This window comes from Panthera onca, chromosome D2 (genome assembly GCF_046562875.1).
Source record: "Panthera onca isolate mPanOnc1 chromosome D2, mPanOnc1 haplotype 2, whole genome shotgun sequence".
In the NCBI taxonomy this organism is placed as follows: Eukaryota; Metazoa; Chordata; class Mammalia; order Carnivora; family Felidae; genus Panthera; species Panthera onca.
In genome coordinates, this window is record NC_138349.1 from 85,454,888 (window position 1) to 85,476,476 (window position 21,589).

Below are 21,589 nucleotides of genomic sequence, written 5' to 3' on the forward strand. Positions count from 1 at the left end.
CCCTCTGGCAATCACTATTTTGTTGAAAATATTAATTTGGCATAAATTCATATATTTCTTGCAAATTTTAAAAAACACAACTGGCTCATCAAATCTGACATTTTAAAAATTATGGTTGCTTAGGATAAAGTTTTTCAAAATGCCAAATCAATCAAAGCTGATAAAAAATATTAGATAACATTTCATGTGATATGGATGTGGAAAAATATCTGAATATCCCATAAGCAGTATTTCTGCACTTAAATGCCACACAACCTTACCCCTTATATGTCATCCCCAAGTAAATGGTAGATACAGTTGAGTGTTTATCAAACTCTTTCTTTCAATCTGTCAGCAACAAATCTAACTATTCTCTACCTCTTTGGGTCATTAAGACTCCTTAAAATGGAGTACAAGTGCATAAGAGTGGGTGTATGTATGATTACCAAAATATATAATTTAGGTTTTTATGTCATATTTTACCAGCTAGACCCCAAGATCTGACCTTGACTGCCCATCTGCTTGCATTCACTGACCTTTATCTCACATTTTCCCTTGAGCTCCTCTCTCCAGCTTATCTCTTAACTCAGCATGGAAAGCATGGAAAGCATGGAAAGCAAAACCTTCCCTCAAGTGAGCAAGCGAGCGACTGTCCTGACAAGACCTCCAACCAGCCCAGATCATGTTGACCAGTTTGAGCTCAACCCCTTACTCACACCTGAGCCAATGGTCCACGGTGTGACCTCTAGAAAGACTGACAACTATCTCTACTCACTGCAATACTAAAATCTCCGCCCAAGGAGGAGCACAAGTCTCATTACATAACACACAGCGTGTGTGCAGGCAGGTTTCCCTAGGACATACGCACGACCCTATGTCTGCGTCTACAGATGATGACGAGGCTCCCCTACTAAATATCCCTCCTAACCCCAAACAAAGGAACCCATTCCCTCCCCAGAGAGCCAGGGCTTTGGAAGTCATTCCCCATGATCTCCTTGTTTGCTGCAAATAAAGTTTTCTTTGTGTGGCAACTCATCAGGTACAGTTTCTGATGCACCAAGGAGCAGCTCACGTTGGTTTGGTTATAATATTGGGAAAAGATACGGTTTACAAAGTGTTGATTTATAAAATATGAACTTTTTACTGGGAGGAAAAATAGTAAAGAAGCTACTGTCAGGGAAGAAAAAAAAATTCCCTCCACCCTTGTAGCTTCTTGGCTGAGACCCCACACAAGAGAAAACAGATTAGCAGGAAAACAAACAAACAAAATGCTTTAATGATATGTACCCACACATACATCCAGGAAAACTGGGCAACTCCCCAAAATGGCCCAAACTGTTACCTTAAACCCAGGCTTCAGCAAAGGACAAAAGAAGACGTTGGGGATGGAGAGTGGGGAGAACTGGGTTTCAGGCAAGGCACGGTAAAACAAGGCTTTCCCTCTGACAGAAGCTTCTCTGGATTTAGCCATTCTCCTCTTCCCGGAGGGGGAGGGACACCCTTGCAGGTGGAGAGTCCCGTGTAGGCATAAACTGCCTACTTAGTTTTCAGAGCTTCCCTGTTGTCTGCTGTTTTGAAACCATAATCCTTATGCCAGTGAGGCATATTCTGTGGTGACAAATTCTGCTCCTCTCCATGTCTACACACAGAGGTAGCACTGACAGATACCCACAGTCCCTCTACGCATGCGGATATTCTGCAGGATTTGTCATTAATATATATTATATAACGTGAGGGGTATGAATATGAAAGTAGGTCTCCAGCTCACTGTGCACTTGTGAGCCCATGGAAGGCTTTAATCTGTGATGTTCTTCTCCCAGTTTAGAACCAAATTTGACCTTAAAAATTCATCTAAAACACAGCCCCTGGAAATTGAGATAAAAACCAAAATGAAAAGAAACTTTCGCTCTTTCTAGTAAAATGCTACTGCTGAAGATTATTCTAGATAAAAGAAATAACATTCTAAATTGGGAGTGGCATAAATAAAACATAATTATTTGCATAAATATTTTATGTGATTTTCTGAAGTCTGTATTTCCATTCATTCCTATGTGAGAATCCAAAACATATTAAAAACTAACCACCCCCTCCCCGCCCTGCCAAATTCCTTCCTTCTTTACTCCCATTTTCATTCCTCATTTCTCTTATTTCCTTTACAAAAGTAAGGTATTTTACATTTTTAAACATTTTTTAAAAAGATACTTCATTAGCTTAAAAACTATGACTGTAACTGTCAAGCAAGAATATATCTTTTTAAAAATTTTTTTTTAATGTTTACTTATGTTTTTGAGAGAAAGAGAGCAATGAGTGGGAGAAGGGAAGAGAGAGAGAGAGAGAGGGAGATACAGAATTGGAAGCAGGCTCCAGGCTCTGCGCTGTCAGCACAGAGCCCGACGCGGGGCTTGAACTCACAAGCGGTGAGATCATGACCTGAAGCTGAAGTCGGACGCCCAACCAAAGGGGCCACCCAGGCATCCCAAGAATATATCTATTTTAATTATTCTATAATATGTATATATATATAAGATATAAGATATATATATCTTATATAAATATAAGTTATATATATAAGATATATATAAGATAGATATATGTAAGGTATATATGATATATATATAAGATATATATAAGATATATATATAAGATATATATAAGATACGTATATAATATATATAATAATATATATATTATTATATAATAATATACATAATATACATTATATATAAGATATATATAATATATAATATATAAGATGTAAGATGTAAGATATAAGATATAAATAAAATATATCTATTTTATTTATTCAAGTATGACTGTTTAATTTGTATTTTCTCAATGTGCATTATTATTTCACATATCACTTACACACTTGCTAACATTAAACATTAACGTCCATGAAACATTTAATTAGCTGCCATACAAATAGGTCACTACTTAACAACTGTGAGTTCAGCTTACAAGGAAGTGCAGGTGATATGAAGAATAATCCAGTGTAAAAGCCAAAATCCAGTAATTTAAAAGCCTATGTATATTCAACACAGAATCGAGAAGGTCATAAGGAATATTCAGCAGTGTGTGGAATCTGACCTAGCTGGAATATTCTGTCTGGGCTGAACAGGAAAGCAGCACTGACTTGGTCCCTGAATCCTCAGCATGTGCATTCAAATTCTCAATCCACTGGTCCCATATGACGGCAACACAAGCTACAAACCTTGAGAACCACATTGTAACACGATGGCTGCTGTAGCCAAGACACCCACTGTCTTTGAATGAAGTATTTACTGAATAAGTAGAAATTTTCATCAACATATTGCTAGGAAGAACTAATTTATTTCTTCAAAAAAGAGATATGTGCTTAGAACTTCAGAGATACTGACTTTTATAAATAGCTCAGAGATAACGGATTCATCATCACAGTCCACACTTTTTACAAAGCACAGTTTTATAAAATTGCAAATATTTAAACTGACGGTGTTAAGGAAATAAAACACCTGCGTCTGATGAGAAGTAAGGCCCCACCCCTTTATCCTAATCAAAAGGCTTTCTTTCTAGAAAATAGTTTCATTGTCCACTGTTCTTTGATCAGCGGAGATGAATGCTAATTTGTGATTCACTCAGTACCTGCTCTCTATTTACAAGTGTATCCAGTTAAATATTGTCGGGGAGGAGCCAGGGATGATGTGGACTGCAGCAAATACTAAGAAATTCTGTGAATCTCAGTTCTAAAATGAGGATGGAACAGGGGCGCCTGGGTGGCTCAGTTGGTTTCTCCAGTGGGGTAGTCCTCATTAAAAACAGCCTTCGCTGGGGCACCTGGGGGGCTCAGTTGGCCAAGTGTCCAACTCGTGAGTACGGCTCACATCATGATCTCACAGCTCATGAGACAGAGCCTTGCATCGGGTTCTGTGCTGATAGCACCGAGCCTACTTGGGATTCCCTCTCTCTTCTCTCTCTGCCCCTCCCCTGTTCATGTTCGTTCATTCATTCATTCATTCATTCTCTCTCTCTCAAAATAAATAAACATAAAAAAAAAAACAGCTTTTAGGGGCACCTGGGTGGCTCAGTCTGTTAAGCATCTGACTGCGCCTGAGGTCATACATGATCTCACAACTCATGAGACAGAGCCCTGCATCGGGTTCTGTGCTGATAGCACCGAGCCTACTTGGGATTCCCTCTCTCTTCTCTCTCTGCCCCTCCCCTGTTCATGTTCGTTCATTCATTCATTCATTCATTCTCTCTCTCTCAAAATAAATAAACATAAAAAAAAACAGCTTTTAGGGGCACCTGGGTGGCTCAGTCTGTTAAGCATCTGACTGCGCCTTAGGTCATACATGATCTCACAGCTCATGAGTTCAAGCCCCGCGTCGGGCTCTGTGCTGACAGCTCAGAGCCTGCAGCCTGCTCCAGATTTTGTGTCTCCCACTCTCTCTGCCCCTCCCCTGTTTGTGTGAGAGCTCTCTCTCTCTCTCTCTCAAAAATAAACATTATTTTTTTTTCAAAAAACTAAAAAAAAGAAATGAGTACGGAACAGACATGCTGATGTTTTGGTTTGTTTTTGAGCCGCTGCCATAGAAGACTTGGCATAGACTTCCAACATTTACATACTCAGTATTCAAGTGCTTTGTAGCTAAAACACACACACACACGCGCGCGCGCGCGCACACACACACACACACACACACACACACACACACACACACTGGCTAGCAGCAAGCACCTCCCAGACTCACTCATAGATACATATATTATAGACTCTTTCATTACTTTATCAGCTATTTGCAGTAGGGAAAGAAAAAAAATGCAACATAATTAGGTTTGCCCTGAATCTTCTGACCCTGACTCTTCACCTAGGACCATGGGGGTGTTTGCCCTGCTCTGCTCACCAATGACAGATGGACGATCCCTGACTGGAAACACGAAACTTATCCTAGAGTAACTTGATTCCATTACATTGTTTTATTCAAAATGGAAAAAAAAAATAAAGAAGCAACAAGATTGTGTGGGTCTAAACCATTTTAGAAGTGATTTTTTTTTTCCTGGAAAGTGTGTTTTTTTTTTTTTTTTTTTTTTTGGACTGAGACATTTAATGATTTTCCTTAATTTTTATGCACGCTGGTAGACAGAATAGCATGACACTTTGCATCTCCACATGCTTACACACCCTGACCACTGGGCACTGTATAAATCTGTGTCAGCCATCAGGTGCCATCACCATCTCCCTCTTTCACGCCTATTCCCCAGAGTACGCCCAAGAATGGGCGGAGCTCAGAACAACTGGTGTAAAATTCAGCACTTAACTCCACAAGCAGTAGGAAGGACAGGTGAGGGAAGGTCAGAGTGGGAGCTACTGCTGAAAAGTTGTTTACAGAAATTGACATCCAGAAGTATATGAAGAGATTGTTTTACATACAAGCCCATATAATTACAATGCTTACACACTGATCTGAATACTCATACATTGGGAGAAAAGACAGAGTAAGAAAGAAGTGGCATTTTTACGAATTAGAATATCTTGTTATGAAAGACAACTAAGCGTTCCTTCTCTAGATTTTTGATATTTCAGAAAATATTAAATTCTTCCTGTTATTGGTAAGATGATTTAGAATTACTCTATGATTTTATTTTAATTTAATTTTTATTTAATTTTATTTATTTTAGAGAGAGAGAGAGAGAAAGTGGGAAGTGCAGAAGGAGAGAAACAGAATCCCAAGCAGACTCCACATTCAGCACAGAGCCCAATGTGGGGCTCCATCCCACAACCCTGGGATCATGACCTGAGCCAAAATCAGAGTCAAATGCTTAACCAACTGAGCCACCCTGGCATCCCTACCCTGGCTATGAGTCTAAATTAAATGTAAACTTTTTTTTCCTGACAACTAATTAAGGGCTCCGGAGTATGGAAGAGTCCTCAGTATTTCCTTCAGGATAACAGTAATACAAAGGAGAGCTTGCTTTGGAACAATATCCATGTATAAGGAGATAAGTTTGATTTGTTTGTGATTTAGGGTAACGTAACAAAATTGGAGTTTGTGGTACAGACTATATTGGAAACTTCGACAGAAAGAAAACCTAGGGATCTTTATACAATCTCTGAACTTTCTTTTCTAGATTTCTTTTCCTTCTGTTTTCTAGAATTAATCATTCTCTCATTGCCCATTCATACTTAAACCATGATTAATAATGTTGCAAATATTCCTCAAGTAAACAAGTGGCAAGTTTTCTTAATTTTGTTAACCAAAACTCTTCCAGCTTATTTGAGAATCCCAACATGTGGTGCACTTGGGTGGCTCAGTCGGTTGAGCATCTGACTTCGGCTCAGGTCATGATCTCGCAGTTTGTGGGTTCGAGCCCCACATTGGGCTCTGTGCTGACAGCTCAGAGCCTGGAGCCTGTTTCAGATTCTGTGTCTCCCTCTCTCTGCCCCTACGCCACTCACGCTCTGTCTCTCTCTCTAAAAAACAAATTTAAAAAATTAAAAAAAAAAGAATTCTAATATGTCCACAGGGATAAAAAGAAACTTCCTAATTACATGAAATTAGAATAGTTTCCTTTGTACATCAATCAAATCTTTGTACCATAAGCAAAGCCAGGTCAAAGCACTCGTCCATCCACTTACATACCACCTACTTTAAAATCAAAACTGTTCATATTTCAACTGTCTTTAGGACTCCAAGAGAAAAATGTAGGTTTTGAATGTACGTGATCTACATTGTACGACAGTTTACGTAGCATTGACAAAATGATAATAAAAAAACACCAAAGGATATAAAAATGTAACTAGAAACATATAACTGTCTGTGGACTTCATGATCCTATATAAATATAAAAGTGTAAATTATATAGATGAAAGGGTTCCAGAGCGGCCCCTCCCAGAATGTGCCACTTTGACATGTGAGTTATTGTGAACACAAAGCCCCTGAGACCCTGTGTCTCAGGAGATACTTTTGTCCCTCTCTTAGCCACACAGAAAAATCTCATTTGGGGTATTTCACAGAATATGAATTATTGGAGATAAATTTTACCTGAGTGAGTCCTCTGTATGTAGAACAGCCAATTAGCAAACATCTGCTTTTCTTATCACCCTACGAACTGCACTGTTTTCTTGTAAAATCCTAGACCCCTGCCCCCTTCTCCTTAGTTCAGAAGGACATATATTTCTGATTGTGCCTGTGTTTGGAATGTCTATGTGGATTCCCATACATATGTCTATTAATGTTGATTTCCTCCTGTTAATCTGTCTCATGTCAATTTGATACTTGGTCTGGCCAGAAGGACCTTGATTCTTGCTCCCTGACACAGACGTGGGTATTCACAAAGCAGTAAACATTGAACGACCATCTCTGGGACGAGAAGTCCTGATTAGTAGCACTAGTCACTGTCCATACTCACAGTGGCCACCATGGCCACAAAGGTGAGGTCACTGAACTTGGAGTAGGGAAGGGAGCTCACCATCGGTCCTCAAGCAAGTAGTAGTCAGCTTTTCAGCTCCTACAATACACTTTTTTTAGTAAATTATTTTATCTAAAAAGCAGAGGCAATGTGCCATTCTTTATCTTGTAGGAAAGTGATGTGCTGTAATATTTTGGAAAACAATATGGCAGTGTTTACCAAGATTAAAAGTATATTCCTATACACACATATGCATATATAATTTTCCCATAGTGATTCCATTTTTAAATTATCTATTTTGGGGGGGGGCACCTGGGTGGCTCAGTCGGTTAAGCAACTGATTCTTGACTTCAGCTCAGGTTACGATCTCATGGTTCCTGAGGTTGAGCCCCATGTCAGGCTCTGTGCTGACAATGTGGAGACCACTTGAGATTCTCTCTCCCTCTCTCGTTACCCCTCTCCCACTTGCTCTCTCAAAATAAATAAACATTTAAAAATAAGTAAATAAATAAAACTATTAAAAGGATATAGCTCTGACAGCTTTTAAAAACACCAAGAAGCTTATAATCTCCTATATTTAATATTCCCATTTTATAGTGTAGGATTTAAATTTATAATAAAAACTGTTACATATAAATTAACCTTTTCTTTCACTTATTTCCAGTTCCAATCCTCCCTCTTGCTGATTCACGCATATCCTCGTATTTCATAAGTTTATCCCTGAAATGCTAACCACTTACCACTCTCTCTCTCTCTCAGTTGTGGGCAGTCTAGCAAATTGCATACAGATTGTTCCAGGAGCCTTCAAAAATATTTTAAATTAAACATCGATTCAAATGTTTTTGCTTGAACTTCTTTAAAAAAATAGCTCACTTTACTTGAACTTCTTTTTAAAAAATAGCTCATTTTAAATAGCACAAGAAAAACTGATACATTCCACAGCAATCTTATTTTTCCTTAAATTTTATTAGAGATTCAGAGTCAAACAAGAGAAGCTGTGTTTTTTTCTTCTCATTTTCACTGTGTAGAAAAACTATTTAAAAAAAAAGATTTCAGGGTTTTGAGGAGCTCTGAGAGGACCCCCCCCCCCAGTAGATATTGGTTTCTCCTATATCTGCTGTTTGCACTCTAATCTCTAACCGTGGACACCAAGATACTGACTTGAGAATTTTGAACGAAAATTTAGAAATCTGGCTTCAAAAATTAGATCTCTATCTATATATATCTACTATTTACCTACTATATAAAATAGGAAAATTAAATTCATATATATAAATAAATATACTTTTATATAAGCAAATATATTTATATATAATAAATATATAAAATAACATTAATGTAAATATATTATATATTTAATTATAATTATACACAAACTTTCCCCTCCTTTCTGGCAAAATATCTCTAGCTAAAAAATGGCCATTTAGTGACACCTTATCACATATAAACTTCATAACAGCTGATGGAGGATGCTTTCTTTTTTCCACTCTGAGTGGTCTTCATGCTCTGCTATAGGAGTAGAATGACATTGCTTAGGAATCCTTTAAGGCACAGGCTGGCTTCAGAGTCTAATAACCTATTTGTAACATGATCTTGTCACTTGCTGTGGACTTTTTCAATATTGGAAGCTATCTGTAGCCAGCCCTGTCAGAATTTTGCTGAAATACTAGCTCTATTCTTCTTGTTAACAAATTCCTCTCCTCCTCCTCCTCCTCCTCTCCTCCTCCCCCTTTCTCCTCTTCCTTTTCCTCTATCTCCTCCCCCCCTTTCTCCTCCTCCTTTTCCTTCTCCTCCTCCTCCTCCTCCTCCTCCCCCTCTCCCTCCCGGTCCCCCTCTGCCTCCTCTCCACCCACTTCCCCACGTTATCAGTGTGTCCAGCACCAGGAGATGCACAGAACTTGGTGTAATCTAGAGTTGGCTACCTCACCCCTTTTGCTACATAAGACTTCCTCAGCCTCCTTTCTCTAGGCTGACTCTGTGATCCCAGGCTGCAGAGGGAAGCTAGAAGGGAGAGGACTCTGGGCAGGAGTTTCCTCACAGTTGAAGGATGATCAGCAAACAAGAAGAGTCCTGGTTTCACCCCCTTTCCACCTGCTGGCAGTCAGACCTGAAATGCAGCCGTGGTGCTTAAGGCTGTGGTAGTCACTAGCAGCTGACGAACAGGACACTGGGAAAACGGCCAAGTGTCAGGAAAGGGGCCCAGTGTGAGGGCAGAAGAAACCCAGTCCTCGGTGATATACCTGAGGTGTCAAACCAGCACCTGATCCACACACAGCTGGGGCTTTATTAAGATAACAATAAAAGTCCACGTTCTATAAGCAACTGGTTTTCAGCTTGTCCCTTCCTGCTGTACATACATCCTGGTTACAGTCCCAGGAGCTGACATCTAGTGAGCAGGTGTTCAAGAAATGACAGCCAAGGGGGAAAAGAATACCAACTGGACGCTTCTTCTCTTTCTTTGGCATACTTGGCGATCCCCCAGGGAGTAAAACATTCAGGTATTCCACTTCCATCCTGTGAGATGTTTGCACAGAGGGTCTGAGGTAGAGCCCGGGAACCTACATGTTTAGTACGCACCGAGGGGATTCTCCTGCAGGTCACACTCTGTGTCACATTCTGTGTCACAATTTGAGAAACACTTCAGGGCGAACTAAAGCCAAATTACCGAAGGGTGGGAATGTGACTCAGAGTGAAGGGAACAGTGGGTAGAAACACTCCTCCTGTTCCATTCCGTCCCATTCTCCATCTAGAAGAACAGAACATATCAATTATGCTGTGGGCAGCCTACCCTGTTGAGGCCATAAATTCCAGCAGGCACTCCGCGAGCACTGACACATTTTGGGAGAGTTCTTTATTCCTAAGCTCCCAGGAGGGAAGCGAGGGGGAATGAATACTCACATTAGCTTGGATGATGACAAAGTACCGAGTCTTGTCTTCATAGTTGAGCCTCTTCCTTAACACCACATTCCCGGTCAACATGAGGGGGATTTCAAAGGTGTCATTGGATGTCTGCCAACAGGGAGAGAGACAGAATCAACTCATTTGAATAGAAGATGAATTATAGAATGCAGTATTGCAGCTGAGTCTCCCAGAAAGTTACAGATAGTAGGTTTATCACCTGAAAATTGAATGTTGCCTGTAAGCTTCCGATTTAATACTCCTATCGTGTCTAAAAACTTTCCATGTTGATGAATGGGTTTTACCAGAGTCATTTGATAACAACCCGGAAACTCGTCACCTGTGAGTTTTTAATGTATTTTTAGGGTTACCCTGGGACACTTCTCAACCAAAGTGCAAGTATCTAAACATCTTCTCTATTACCACCATTTTTTTTATCACCCAAGAGCCCCAAGCATCGCAATTTGTGATCTCTACATAATATCCCTTTTCAACGTTGTTGTCAGGGAAGAAATGGAGGAGGAGGATGGTGACCTGTACGTGGTTCTGTTAGCTCACGCATCATTAACCAAAACACGTCATTCTTCCAACCAAAAGAAAGCGCATTCCTGGCACATCTCCAAGGAGAGGAAGAACAAGAACATTTTGGAAACGAGCACAAATGCTTTTGCTTTGAATTTGGTTAATCAGCTGAGCAGCTATTAATCCCTAAATTTGTTCCTTATTTGTTATATTGTGTTGTATTTTTATATTTTTTTTATTTGAGAGAGAGGGAGAGAAAGTGGGGAAAGGGGAAGAGGAAGAGAGAGAGACAGAGACCCAAGCACACTCCGTGCTAGTGCGGAGCCTGATGTGGGGCTCGACCCCACGAACCGTGAGATTATGACCTGAGCCAAAATCAAGAGTTGGACACTCGACCTACTGAGCCACCTAGGTGCCCCAATTCCTTATTTATTTTAGATAAAATTCAATGACAATGATGGCACAAGAGAAGAAAAATGAAAAGAAACAAGAGAGAAGAAAGCTCAATGTTAACTACTCTGATTTGCTCATGGGTTAAAAGAGTTTGCAATGTTGGTAATTACGATTTTATGATTTTGGCTAGTAAAAATGCCTGATTCTTCTTTATTTCACATGTAGTATAAATGTTCATTCACATCATAAAGAAAATATAGGTAGGTTAAGAAAGATGTAGGGGCGCCTGAATGGCTGAGTCATTTAGGTGACCCACTTCAGCTGAGGTCATGATCTCATGGTTCACAAGTTCAAGCCCCATGCTGGGCTCTGTGCTGCCAGCTCAGGGCCTGAAGCCTGCTTCAGAATCTGTGTCTTCCTCTTTCTCTGCCCCGCCCACACTCACACTCTGTCTCTGTCTCAAAAATAAAATAAAAACATTGAAAAAAGAAAGATGTTAACAAGGCAGGTGACCATCTTCAATTTACCCTGCATTATAGCCAAAATAGAACCTTTATCTCCTCTATTTTGTGTAGATTTGTGAAAAACAAAACAAACAAACAAAAAGAGACTTTCCAAAGTAGATGTTTATAGGACATTCAAAGATGATGACGTAACAGTAGGTGTGGCAGACAGATCCCTATGGGAGCCCTCTCTCTCCCCACTTCCTGATGGGCATCCGCACCTTTGTGTAAACCCTCCACCTTGAGTGTGGACAGGATCTGTGACCTGCTTGTAATCATCAGGGTACAGCTTAGGTGATGAGCTGTCACTCTTATGGCCGCATTATGACATATAAGACTCCATGTTGCCAAGAGACATGGTCTAGACACTCTCCTTGCAGAAGTCACAGGGTAAACAGCCAAAGAACTAAGTGTGGTCTCTCAGAGCTGGGAGAAGCTTCTAGCCAACAGCAAGCAAGACGCCAAGGGCCTGTGTCTTACAACCACAGAGAAACAATTTCTGATGGCAGCCTGAGTTCACTTGGAAAGAGGTCCTTCCTTAGTTGAACCTCCACCGGAGAACCAACATGCTCAACACCTAGACTGCAACCTTGTGAGAGCCTAAGCAGAGAGCCCAGCTAAGCTGAGCCTAGACTCCTAAGGCACAGAAACTGTGCAAATATCAGTGTGTGTTGTTTTAAGACACTAAGTTTGTGATGGTTTGTGACACAGTAGTAGATAACTAACACACTATGCTAATCCCCAAGACTCACCTAAGGGATCACTGGTGACATATAGTAATGGCAACTGATATCTGCTATGATTGCTGAGTCTTCAACATAATAATTTCAAGTGATATTATGTTTGTTATTTCTCTAATATTTAGGAACACACAGACATGAGGATATACTCAAACATGTTCTTGTGTTAGAATCATCCTCTTTTTTAAAATACAGAGACAAATGGACAACACATGTCCCCTTGGTTTTCAACAATTCCTCCAATTCTCCCTTTCTTAAAGAGAAAACAGCTCGACACAGATTTGGAATTCCAGTGTTTCTGGTTATAAACTGGTGCCAGCGGTAGGGGCGCCTGGGTGGCTCAGTCGGTTGAGCATCCGACTTTGGCTCAAGTCATGATCTCACAGCTCGTGAGTTCAAGCCCTGCATTGGGCTCTGTGCTGACAGCTCGGAGCCTGGAGCCTGCTTCAGATTCCGTGTCTCCTTTTCTCTCTGCCCCTAACCCACTCGCATTATGTCTCTATCTCTCTAAAAAATAAACAAACATTAAAAACATTAAAAAAAAAGAAAAAGAAAAAACTGGTGCCAGCGGCAAACGAGCTGATAACTCGTCACTAAAGATCCACAACCATCAAGGAAATGGAGGCACATTCTTCCATTGTTATTAAAACTTTGAAATGATTATATCATTGTTGCCTGATATTCGGGAAGGCCAGAATGGTTCAGAAGCAAAAACAAGTATGTGCCCTTGTCTTCTAAATGTATACTGAAGAAAGGAACTTATTGGGCATTAATTGTTCTGTTTCTATATGGTTGATTATCTCCTACTTGACTCAGTCTTTCCACAGACAACGCCTATAAACTCTGGGAAAAACACAAAAGGCAAAGGATACCAGATACCCCTCAAGAGATAACCAAAGCAGACACACTCTGGGAGATGCCACACACTTGAAAGAAGAGATAACATGGGTGAGTTTGCTGCTTTATGGTAGTTAGTAGCTTGAAGGCCAGTTACAACTCTCACAGAAAGTCTATCTGGCCTGAAGAATCAGGGAATAGATTTTGGAACAATCAAAGCTGATGGAAGGGGAGGGGAGGGGCGATCAGAAAGGAGAAAGCCAGGAAGGGAGAGGACAAAATCCCACTTAGAAAGGGTGTTCAGGTCTGTAGGTGAACTCCATACCACACCTGCATGAGGAAGACTATAATAGATGGACTAAGGAAAAATGTATACTAAATTGAGATTTGAGCTACCCCCAAGAGTTTTTTAACTTAAGTCCAACCATGTTCTCTGGTAGATTAAAAACACACAAAAAAATCTTTTCAGAGGAATATGATAGAATTAAAAGTCTCTTCAAAACATCACATTCACAATGTCCAGGAGAGGGCTCAAAACAACTTGACCAATGATGAACCGGGAAATGTGATCCCTTTTCAAAAGAGGGAGAAAGTCAGGAAAGGCCAATGTCATGACAAGTAGACACAGATTTTAAAGCAGCTATTTTAACCATGTCTGTGCTCAGAGATATAAAAAAATGCTCACCACGAGGGAAAACAAGAGAAATCTTAGCAAAGAAATGTAAACTCTAAAATTATTGGGGCACCTGGGTGGCTCAGTTGGTTAAGCATCCAGCTCTTCATTTCAGCTCAGGTCATGATCTCATGGTTCATGGGTTCAAGCCCCACATCGGGCCCTGTGCTGACAGCACGGAGCCTGCTTGGGATTCTGTCTCCCTCCCTCTCTGTCCCTCCCCTGCTTGCTCTCTATCTCTCTCTCTCTCAAAAAAACAAACAAAACAAAACAAAACAAACAAATAAACATTAAAAAAAATAAAAATAAAAAAATAAAAATAAAAATGTAGAAAATTTAGGCCTGAGGATTATACTAGCTGGAAAAGAAGAAAAAAGAAATAGACCACTTGACACATTGGACAGATTCATTTGGAAACCAGAACCCCTGCTGTCATATTTCTATTTCTTCAGAGAGAAGGGAAATCTAGATTTGAATGTGAAATTTCATGGTTTTTAGATATTGGCTGAAAAAGTATTTAAATTAAAATGTGGCCAAACAAAATGTTTGTGAATTGAATGAAACTCCAGGTCATTAATTTGTGATTTCTGCCAGTGATTAACATAGCGTCAGTTGGAAGACAGACAAATGAAAACCCTGAGAGTTTTAATTAGAACAAACCAGTCTACACTTTTACCATTACCATTCCCTGTGGGACTAACATGAAAGAAATCATGACTGTGGCTACAAAAGCCAGAGGTGCCATGTTTTCAGGTTAAATATATTTGTAATACAAATATATTTGTTGTTCTGAAATGGAGAAATCAGTATTGGAATATTACGGTGTGAAGTTTAAAGGTGGGTTATCTCTGTAAGGATATGGCTGGGTCAATGCTTTCTCCCCCCGATAACATTAAGGTAAGTGCTCGTGTGGTGTCTGATTCTTTTGTCTCACTGAATTAGGCCCATGGCCAGAGGATGTCTTTATTTATTCCACAGTAGTGCTAGCTGGCTCAAGTACATTCTTCTCATTCTGTAATTTGGACACTGCATGTGGCTGATGGGCTTACCCAAACTACAGGTAGTAAAAGGTACATATTATGTTTGACGGTGAGCTCACAAATCTCTGAAAGGGGGGAAGACTGCAGAAGGAATTACTGCACGGGTAACAAGGAGTTTCAGCCTCACGAAACTTCTAAAAGACAGCTCCTAAGTAATGGATTTTTTGTCTCACATTATTTCTAAACCTTGGATAGTTTTTTTTTTTTTTTTTTTAACGTTTATTTATTTTTGAAAAAGAGAGAGACAGAGTGTGAGTGGGGGAAGGGCAGAGAGAGAGGGAGACATGGAATCTGAAGCAGCCTCCAGGCTCTGAGCTGCCAGCACAGAGCCCAACGTGGGGCTTGAACCCACGAACCGTGAGATCATGGCCTGAGCTGAACTTGGACGCTTAACCACCTGAGCCACCCAGACGCCCCAGAGTAGGTTTGTTTTTAATGCAGTGTGATAATCCTTTCCCTAAAATCCATGGCCTGGCTGTTCCATTTTTACAGCTTGAAGAATACAAGTTAGGAAACAGCCTTCGTAAAATGTAAGCTAGAAACACGACACGCACATACGATTAATTCTTTCAAAAACCTAAATAGTAAGAAAGACAAACAGTTCCAACATGGGGCGTGAAGTCAGCTGCCTGTCCCTACTGTTAAGGGAAAGCGTTTCTCTTGTCCTTTTTTCCTCAGTTCCTTCTTTGATCTTTTCCACTCGATTTTTTGAGCAGACCTTCCTACTTACTGCCCTTCCCTTTCGCATTCTCATTACTTCCCCACTTCTCTGTCTCATTGCCTCTGCCTGCAAACACATGGAGACATACATGTCAGGGGGTGAGACAAACACACAAAAACCATCCAGTCCCTTCTTAGACCCTGCTATGCCCAGGGGATTTTCTGTTCTCCATTTTTGTTCCCCAAATGTTTTCAAAAGTTTAGCATGAGGACTAAACCATTTTATCAGGATGCAGTGGAGACAGGGTGGAGCCCATGCTGACCTCAACCCGGTCCTGACTCCAGGGCTTAGAGGCACCAAGCAGAACTGGCCAGCCACACACCTTCGAGCCCAGCTCCCTCTTACCCACCAACTGAGCTTCCAGAAGGATACAGCTGGAGGGGGCTATGCTGAGAGAAACAAGTCAGAGAAAGACAGATATCATGATTTCACTCAGGTGGAATTTAAGAAACACAGCAGATGAACACTGGGGAAAGGAAGGAAAAATAACACACAGCCTGGGAGGCAAACCAATAACAGACCCTTAAATACAGAGAACAAACTGAGGTTGATGCGGGGAGGGGGCTGTTGGGTGGGGAGGATGGGCATTAAGGAAGGAACTTGTTGGGATGAGCACTGGGTGTCGTAAGTTAACTAACTTGAGAAAAAAAAAAAGGAAAGAAAAGAAAATGAGACTGTGCTTTCACGACTCAGAGTTCTGAGGGTAGATTTGGCAGGTAAGTCCTGTTGGCCATTCTTGGTCTCTACAAACTCAATGTTTTTGTTTGTTTTCATGTTTGTTTAAAGCTTATATGCCAAAACCATAATTTAAAAGTAAAGACAGAACATTAACTTCAACACCTTTCATTTTCCCAATATTAAACATAAAGGAGAAGTATTCACTGAGAAAATTCACTTCAGAAGTGCTGTGGGGCAGCCACGGTGCCCTGACAACCCGTCTGGGCTGAGAGGAGGAGGAAGACAGAGGGCGGTCATGCCAGCCCAGGCTCAGGTCGCCACAGAACAACTCTGCCTTTATCAGCGTGCTCTCTCACGTACCATATTGGGGGAAACACTCTCATAATCCCATGGGAGACATGGTGCAGAAATCCCACGGTCTAATAAAAACATAAATAATTAATCTTTAAAAAGACAAACTTGGGGCACCTGGGTGGCTCAGTCGGTTAAGCGTCCGACTTCAGCTTAGGTGATGATCTCGCGGTTTGTGAGTTCCAGCCCCACATCGGGCGCTGTGCTGACAGCTCAGAGCCTGGAACCTGCTTCAGACTCTCTCTCTTCCTCTTTCTCTCTGCTCCTCCCCCACTCACACTCTGCACCTCCCTCTCTAAAAAATAAATAAGCATAAAAAAGCCAGTGTGTCTGGCTCACATTCTGTCCTTCTCTCTCTCTCTCTCTCAAAAATAAGTATTAAAAAAAACAGCTTTGTCCCTTGTCTTCCTGAGGCTTCACTGGTGGAGAAGGGGCAGTGATGTCACTTTGTAAGAGCCACAAAGCACACGCATCACACTGGTGACGTCATCCCCGGTGGTTTATTTACGATGCTTAGGAGTCCGCACACATGATGGAAATGAGGTGACAATGGCATGTTACACCTATAAATATTTTCAAATTGTTATTTCCCAAGCCCACCAAAACCTTCTTAAAAGTTTTAGAAGTATACCACAAATAGTTACAAGACTGTAATTCTGGGATGGCTGGTAACAGCAGGAGGACACTAACGTGGCTGGAGGAGGTAAGGGTTGTGACGATACGGTAAGTACCAGCTGCAGTAAACACCCCTCAGAGAGTCCACACTGCAGGTGGGGGCTCACATACCGGGTCCTCCGGATTGTACTGGATGACGTATTCTATCTGCCCGTTTGGTCCATCATCTATGTCTGTAGCTCCGTTGTCTCCTGAAAACCCTGTAAATATTGTGGTGCCAACCGGAGTGAGCTGAAAGTAAAATGAGAAAGACACGGTCACTTCTCATTCATTCAGGGCACAGCAGAAGTGTCCCAGCACCCACCCAGCCTCTTGTCACACAAAGGAACACAGGAGGCAGCTGTCCACCGCCAGAGACCTGAAGCGTTTCAAGACAACACTTGCAAACCTTACATGGGAGTTCTCGCAAAGGCTGCAATTTCCATCATCACGGTCCCTGCTTTGGGTGGAAAATAAAAGGCCCTCATTCAGCGGGAGCACTTGTGGACCAATCTATCACCATTAACATCTTAGGCCCTGTGGAGAAAATGTATCTGCCGTTCCTCCTTAAATAAAAAACCTCGATGCATTAAGTTATCGACAAGCTGGAATTTAAATTGTACGAAAGAGTTAGCGACTTTACATTAAAATCAAAAACCCGTTCAGAGACACCAATGAAACAACACGCCTGTGGAAATCTGAGGACGAGAGGCTGGGGACAGTGGTGCCTGGCCCATCAGAGGAGGGAGGGGGCTGACGGCTTCTTCTGTCCTTGCAGGGTGTTGGCAACACAGCCGTGTATTTTCATGTTGGATGAAACCCAGGGATTCGCTGTTATTTTCCATGACCTGTGGGGTACCTCTGTACAGGGAGTGCATTCCTATGTCCAGACCTTCCAGTCCTCAGGTTTTCACTGGAATCCTACTCATTACTTACATTTCGACTTAATTAGGTATCACCCACTCCTAGACTGCACCCAACAGAGCATTCTCTGATGGGCATCTGAGTCAGGAGACCTTCTTGTTGTGCTTTCATTTATTACTTTATCTCCTTCATTGCCACACTGAAATAATGTGTAAATGAATTTTGTCAATAAACAGAACTCTTTGCTTCTACAGAGCAGAGGCTTTTACTTTTTTTTATTTTTATTTTTAGATATGTCTTGGTAGTTGTTAAATGGGATTCTCTCAATGGAGAAATTGTATCAGAGATTAAAAAAAAAAAGGGAGTTAACTCATTTATTTCTGTTTTCAGTGGGTATGGATCCAAATCTGTATGGGGATCCACAGGTCATGGAAATGAGAGAAGCCTGATGGCCTTGGGGGTGAACGGAGAGGCACATACATTCTGTGAACTGGTAGCTGCAACTCAGCCCCAACAAATTCTTGCCATCATGGAATATGGTCTTCTAATATTCTCATTTTATACGAAATGTCTTGGTCCTAAGGTTGGCAATAGATTCTAGAGAATTGAACTATGAATTAGAGGGGCCAAACAGAATATACTCATGGTAGACAGGGTCCCTCATGTCCCGAAGCCACGGGCACAGCATCCCTACTGAGGGGAAGGAACAGGAGGTCGAGGAACTGGGCCCATGTGCCCGATGTTGGAGACCCTCACACCAGCGAGTGGGCTGGTGGCCGGGGAGCGAGAGCTACACAGCGAGTATGTTCTGGAACAATCACAGCCTTCGTGTGTCATCAGCCCTGCCAGCCCAGTCAGTACGCACTGAGGACAACGTGCCAGAACACTGACCGCTTATACCAATTCACTATTACTAAAACCAATTAGTTTTTATTTTTTAACCACGTTTTTTTATGTTATTTATTTATTGTGTGTGTGTGTGTGTGTGTGTGAGAGAGAGAGAGAGAGAGAGAGAGAGAGAGAGAGAGAGAGAGAGAGGACACAAGCAGGAGAGGGACAGAAAGAGAGGGAGACAGAGAATCCCAAGCAGGCTCCCTAATGTTAGCACAGAGCCTGATGCGGGGCTCAAACCCACAGACTGTGAGATCATGTCCTGAGCTGAACCCAAGACTCAGGCACTTAACTGACTGTGCCAGCCAGGTGCCCCAGTGTTTTTAAACTGAAGGAAGAAGTTTGAACACAATCAGTTAATTAGTCACCTGTACATTATGAAACATGGTGACTTCAACCCACGGCACCACATCAAAGTTATTTAGAAGTAAAACAAACAAAAAAGTAAAACAAACAAGAGAAAAACCTTAGGACTCTCTCACCTGATAATGCAACAAGTTATCTAACATTCAGTGCATTTTTACTATACAGTGACATTATTTTCTTTTGGAAATTTTACATTATGTAGACAGGTTGACAGTTTTCTCCATGCTGGTTTAATAATAGAAATTCAAGTTGACTAGATGTAAAGTTTGAAGTATTATCTATCCACGTAGAAAAAAAAGCAAAAACAAAAACACCTAAGCTCACATTGGAATCTCAGAATCCAAGATGCAAATGAAACCTCCCTGATGATTCGTGTAAGTGATGGGATGGCAGTTTTATATGAAAAGAACTATTTTTAGTCAAGGAGAAAATAAAGCATAATATTCTCTAAATCTCAACATTATCTATTACCCAGACTTTTCAAAACTGAGTTTCTAGAAATAAATATTCTATATAGTATTTGTTTGGAATGGATGATTTGAAGGATGTTACTTCTTACTCTGCAGTATTTGCAAATTCAAAGACCCTAACTGTGAAAAGATCTGTATTTTTCTCCAGCTGTCCAAATGTTTTTGAAACTCAAAAAAGGCAACACAAAACTGCTATGGTGCCTTAATGTACTACGACCAATTAATATTTTTCCTCTTCCTCACTAACATGTTTCCTTTAGATGGAAACATCACTGGGCTTCTTGTGGCTCAGTTGGTTGAGCGTCCAACTCTTGATTTTGGCTCAGGTTATGATCCCAGGGGGTCCTGGAATCTAGCTCCGTGTCAGGTTTCATGCTGAGCATAGATCCTACTTGGGATTCTGTCTCTCTCCCTCCCTCTGCCCCTCTCCTGCTCACTCTCTCTCATGCAAAACTAAATACAGAAAATTTAAAATATAAAAATAAAAATTTATAAGGAGGTATAATTTTTAATAGCTAGTCATTCGAAATAAACCCCACGTTATTTTCTTGGTTGCCTTTATAAAAATACATTCAGTGACAAAGTCCAACAAAGACGGTGTTAGACTACATGTAAAAGGACTTACCATGCATTTGTTTATAGTGGTAATTTAAGGTTGGTCGAAAAAGTAATTTAATTTCAATCATGCTCGTTTTAGGACTTAAGATTATTTTGGGGTGCTGCACATACCTGGCCCCAATAGAATTTATGTGACCATATATACTTTTATAATTCCTTGAAATTATATATAATTATATATAATTCCTTGAAATATGATTATACAATAAACTCTACTAGTTTATGTGTTTGGATGGAAAATAAAAGAGAAACAGTTGCCTAGTTGTATACATAATCAATCTTAGCATTGCCATAATGATATCATATAAAAGTTATGAATGACCTCTATCTAAATAGAATTTTAAGCTCATTTTATTTATTTATTTTCATTTTTTCTCAATATAATGTATTGCTATTCATGTTTCTTGACATATTACTTAAATTTTTTTATTTAAATTCTAGTTATCTAGCATATAATGTAATATTGGTTTCAGGAGTGGAATTTAGTGATTCATTACTTACATAAGCTCTTTTCTGTTTTTGAGAGAGAGCATGCACGTGCACAGAAGCAGGGGAGAGAGGGGGAGAGAGAGAGAGAGAGGGGGAGAGAGAGAGAGAGAGAGAAAGAGAGAGAGAAAGAGAGAGAGAGAGAGAAAGAGAGAGAGAGAGAAAGAGAGAGAGAGAGAAAGAGAGAGAGAAAGAGAGAGAGAAAGAGAGAGAGAGAGAGAAAGAGAGAGAGAGAGAGAGAGAGAGAGAGAGAACATCCCAAGCAGACTCCAGGCTCAGCATGAATCTCGATGTGGGGCTCGATCCCGTGACCCAGGGATCATGACCTGAGCCAAAATCAACAGTTGGCTCTTCAACCTACTGAGCCACATAAGCTCTTTTTAAAAGGAGAATTAGCGCCTTGGAAATGGAATGGAAAGCATTATTATAACAGCAGCAGATTTCTGCACCACATTTGGTTCGGGTACTGTCTGTGTTTACAATTTCAGTAAGGATTAGAAAGACTTTCACTCCAAC

The 21,589-nt window shown here is 40.8% G+C and overlaps 1 protein-coding gene across 6 annotated transcripts in view; it reads right to left on the bottom strand.

The window, feature by feature from the left end:
- The window catches only part of PCDH15 (protocadherin related 15), a 1,703,323-nt gene that overhangs the window by 452,128 nt on the left and 1,229,606 nt on the right, over positions 1 to 21,589 (bottom strand). For all 6 annotated transcript variants that reach the window (XM_078434112.2, XM_078434113.2, XM_078434110.2 and 3 more), the window contains 2 exons: positions 17,511 to 17,630; positions 10,267 to 10,377 (listed from right to left, as the gene is read on the bottom strand). In XM_078434112.2, coding sequence (XP_078290238.2) covers positions 10,267 to 10,377; positions 17,511 to 17,630 — 231 coding nt within the window. The remainder of the gene's footprint in view (positions 1 to 10,266; positions 10,378 to 17,510; positions 17,631 to 21,589) is intronic.